Source organism: Andrographis paniculata, unplaced genomic scaffold (assembly GCF_009805555.1).
Source record: "Andrographis paniculata isolate CXL003 unplaced genomic scaffold, ASM980555v1 Contig22END, whole genome shotgun sequence".
NCBI lineage: Eukaryota > Viridiplantae > Streptophyta > Magnoliopsida > Lamiales > Acanthaceae > Andrographis > Andrographis paniculata.
In genome coordinates, this window is record NW_026137513.1 from 3,676,535 (window position 1) to 3,680,843 (window position 4,309).

The following is a 4,309-nucleotide window of genomic DNA, read 5'->3' on the forward strand; positions in this document are numbered from 1 at the left end:
TATTTATTTTTTATTTTAGAATAAATAATATAAATATATACTAAAATACTATTAAACTTTTACAAATATGAATTATACGTATAATTATTTTATAAAAAAATAAAAAGATAAAAATTAAAATATTATTATTTTTTAATGTATTAAAAAATTGAAAGCGCTTTAGAAAAGATGGGAAAACATGTATATTTTTTATTTAAACGCAAAATCTAAGTCGTAAAAAGTTAAAAACGACAAAAGTAACAAAACTATTATCATGTAATGAATTACTATAAATATAAATAAAATAATCTGACTAAGGTGCAGACACTGTGGATAACCCCTCTCTCTAATGCAATTTCCAAACAATAAGAACGAACAGCTTTTACACTCATCCCTTCCCTTTTCTTTACACAAAACTATGGACACACTTAGAAGAACCATTCAATTCCCACCTCCGCCCAACACCCGCGGCGCACCGCCGCCGGAATAGCGTGCTACCGCGGGCCGGAGAGCTCCATGGCCTCGACCACCACAATCGAATCCTCGATAAAGTCCGAGTACCTCTGGAACGGATACTCGACCCCCTTATGCCTCTGCGGCTCGATCTTCTGCAGCTGCTCCCATTTCTCCGCCAATCCGTCGCCCTCGAGCATCCTCAAAACCTCCGACATCTTCGGCCGGTGCGCCGCGCTAAAGTTCGTGCACAGCAGCGCCACCTTCACCATCTCCTCCAGCTCGACTCGATCGAAATCGCCACGCAAATCCCTGTCGACCATCTGCCCCAACTTCCCCTCCGAATGCAGCTTCTTCACCTGAAAAATCTCCAGCATCATCGCAAACATCAGATTTTACAAAAAATGTCGTTGAATCGAAGACGAGCGCTGTACACTTACCCAATCAAGTATCACTCCCTTCTGGCTCGCGCCTCGTCCGAAGTCGACAGCTTTCTGCCCTGTGATCAGCTCGAGGAGCAAAATCCCGAACCCGAACACGTCGGTCTTCTCCGACGATTGGCCCGTCGATAGGTACTCGGGGGCGATGTGGCCGACGGTGCCGCGGATCGCCGTCGTGACGTGCGAGACTTGCGGATCGAGCAGCTTCGCCAACCCGAAATCCCCGACGACAGCTTCGAATTCCTCGTCTAGCAAAATGTTCGCCGCCTTCACGTCGCGGTGAATTATCTTCGGGTCACATTGCTCGTGCAAGTAGACGAGTCCCCTCGCTGTCCCCAGGGCAATATTCTTCCGTCTCGACCAGTCCAGCACCGGTCTTCCGTGCACGCAATCTGCATCGCATAAACGGTAATTAATTAAGACGATCAATTTCGAATACGATCCGGGTGGTTGTAAAATCGAACGACCTTTGAGTCGAGAGGCGACGCTGCCGTTAGGCATGTACGGGTAGACGAGGAGTCTCTCATCTTGCGTCGAGCAGAAGCCCCAAAGCCGGAGGAGGTTCTTGTGGACGGCTAAGCTGATCAGCTCGACCTCGGTTTGGAACTGAATCTCGCTGCCGACGGCGTTGTAGTCTTTTAAACGTTTAACGGCGATAACGGTGCCATCGTTCAATCGCCCCTTGTAGACGACGCTGAATCCGCCTTTACCTAACACGTTCTTCGGGTTGAAATGACCGGTCGCAGCTCGTAGCTCTTTGAATGTGTATCTCCTCAAATGGCCTAGTCGTACCTCGGGATCGTATTGCTCTGTCGAAAACAAATTCGTTAGATCGTTGTGATCGCCACAACCATCGAAAATATGCGATTTGATTCAATGAAAATCCTGACCGTTAATGTCGAAGAAGATGAGGCGATTGTGCCGGTATTGCCACCAAAGAAGCAATCCGACGCCGAAGATGACTAGAAAGACTGATCCAATGCTGACCCCAACAACAATCGCCGGGCGATGCTTCCCTTCCGAATGACCTGCAAATCGAAACCCAACGAGAATTCAATTCAATGTTTTGCATCGAAAATTGCCGTAGACAACGAAAACAGCTGTGGAAAGAGACCTTTGCTGCCGTTCTGCGGGAACATTGGCTCGGGCAAATCGGTCGAACAATTGTTCTGATTTGCGCCGCAGATCAGAAGGTTCCCGACTATCCTGCATTAGGAAAATCGATTGATCAGTCGAATTTTGTAATAATCGAAACAAGATCGGATCGATTCGACATTGATCTGAAGAACACGATGAACTTACTTGAACGTTTTGGCAAAAATTTTAGGAACAGAGCCGCTGAGATTATTGAACGAAACGTCTCTGCAAGTAATGACAAGCAATGAGGAACAAGGCGATTTGGAGAAAAAATGGATTTGAATTACAGAATATTTCCAGCGTTGTACCAATCCGATCAAGACAACGTACAGAAGTTTGAGGCTTTCGACTTTCGTCAGCGAATTGGGAATCTGTCCGACGAGGCTGTTGTTGTTCAGAAGGCTGTGTTCAAAGATTCAACAAAAAGAAAAAACAACACGGCCGCGTTGAGTTACAGTCCGTCGTCGAGACGCATAAATGTCGATGCGACGATGTTCTAAACCTAATCGGACTTACAGATAATTCAAGCTCTTCAAATCGCCGACGGAACTCGGAATCTCGCCGGTGAGTTTGTTGTGAGACAGATCGAGTGTCTCGAGCTTTGTTAATTTCCCAATGGTGTCCGGAATCATACCGGAAATCTCATTGTTCTGTAGCATCCTGCAGAGATTTTGCGAAGAACACATAATTTTCATGTAACTAAAGCAGCAGGGATGGAATTAGGGCAAGAATTGTTACACAGATTGCAGGTTTGTGAGATTCCCTATTCCTGGTGATAAAGTTCCAGACAAGCTCAGACTGGGTAGCCCTCTGGTAAGAAGCAAAAAACACATATACATACACTCATATATATATATATGAATGAATCAAAGTTGCAGGTAAAAATGGAGAACTTACAGAGTAGAGACATGACCGTCGGGAGAACAAGTGACCATTCTCCAACTGCAAGGATCCACAGAAGTGACATCCCAATTCTCCATCACGTTCTGAGGATCATTCAAGGCTTTTTTGATAGCAAACAAAGCAATAACTGAAGCAAAAAAATGTAATAAATAAATCAAACCAGTAGAAGAGGAAGACGAAGACGAAGAAGAAGAAAGCTAAATTCACCTTCATCATTCACACCAGTAGGAGACAGAGTTGAATAAGAAACATCCATGGCTGCCAACACCAGCAATCCAACTAATTCCCACAGAAGAAGAAGATACGCACCTCCATCCATATCTCCTCAACATAAAACCTCCATAAACCTAAAATCCCCAACTGCTCGAATTTACAGATTAATCTGAAATCTGAATCTGTTCTAGAGATCTGGACATCCACTCAAAGTCCTGTTGCTCTCAATAAGATTAGGATTAAGAAAAAGGGAAAGGGAAAGGGAAAGGGAATAGGAAGCAAAAACTAACAGCATATCTGAGCTACAATCCATGGATATCCATAAGGTATTTTGCCAGAATGGATACAAACATGATAGAAATGGCCAACACAAACACAGGCCTCAGGCTCAGATGAGGACAACCAAACATGGAAGCCCCCAAATTCTTCAAGCTTTATAGGCTACACATTAATGAACAGTAATTTAATGCAGATTTCCCCAAATTCCTTTTTTCTAAAAATAAAAATAAAAATGAAAATGAAAAGCAGAATTGAATGCGGAAAAGCAGTGTGCGTTTTGGGGAAGCAAAAAATTTGCTTTATATTCAGTGATTTGGACTGAAGAGATGGCCGTGTGACTGATTCATAGAGAACTATGGAGGATGATGATGATGACGACCATGAATTTCAATGGCTTCCTCTGAACCAAACCCTTTTTTTTTTTTTCTATTTACCAGAAAATTTAAATTTAAAATTTAAAATAAAAATAAAAACAGCCTTTCTGTTGCAGGTAAGGTTTTTGGCAGATCACGTGCTTGCCTTGTCCTTCTCCTTGTTGCCTTTTGCATTTTTTTTTTTTTTTTTTCTATTTTTGAAATTTGATCTAAAGTATTTCTGGCACAGCTTTTTTTTTTCTGACATTGTTATTTATTTATTTTTTCTACCATACCTGTTTCTGGTAATCAATCATGTTCAAAATGTATATATATATATATATTTTTAATTTAATAATTAATTACTTAATTGTAATTTTATAGTAGTATTCCATCCGTCCAATATAATTTGTCTTTATTTTTTTATTTTTGTCGGTTCATGTAATTTGTCTTTTTTTTTAAAATTAATTATATATTTTAATCATATTTTAAAATTTAAAATTTAATTTTTTTTAATCTTAATTAAACTATTTAGTTATATTAATCTTAATC

General features: G+C 41.2%; 1 protein-coding gene across 1 annotated transcript; it reads right to left on the reverse strand.

The window, feature by feature from the left end:
• Window positions 1-307: 307 nt before the first annotated feature.
• On the reverse strand, window positions 308-3,806 carry LOC127245566 (protein NSP-INTERACTING KINASE 3). The gene is made up of 11 exons (XM_051266542.1): window positions 3,120-3,806; window positions 2,907-3,039; window positions 2,748-2,819; window positions 2,526-2,669; window positions 2,340-2,411; window positions 2,175-2,234; window positions 1,987-2,078; window positions 1,763-1,900; window positions 1,340-1,681; window positions 873-1,264; window positions 308-791 (listed from the first exon to the last, which is right to left on the reverse strand). The coding sequence occupies exons 1-11, from the start codon at window positions 3,229-3,231 to the stop codon at window positions 474-476; spliced, it is 1,875 nt and encodes a 624-aa protein (XP_051122499.1). The 5' UTR covers window positions 3,232-3,806; the 3' UTR covers window positions 308-473.
• Between the last annotated feature and the right edge of the window lie 503 nt (window positions 3,807-4,309).

Excerpts from the sequence above, each read along its gene's own strand:
- LOC127245566 (XM_051266542.1), bottom strand. The coding sequence starts at position 3,231 with ATGGATGGAGGTGCGTATCTTCTTCTTCTGTGGGAATTAGTTGGATTG. Across the intron at positions 3,040-3,119 it reads TACTGGTGTGAATGATGAAG|TTATTGCTTTGTTTGCTATC; the intron begins GTGAATTTAGCT and ends TTTTTGCTTCAG. Across the intron at positions 792-872 it reads AGGGAGTGATACTTGATTGG|GTGAAGAAGCTGCATTCGGA; the intron begins GTAAGTGTACAG and ends GAGATTTTTCAG.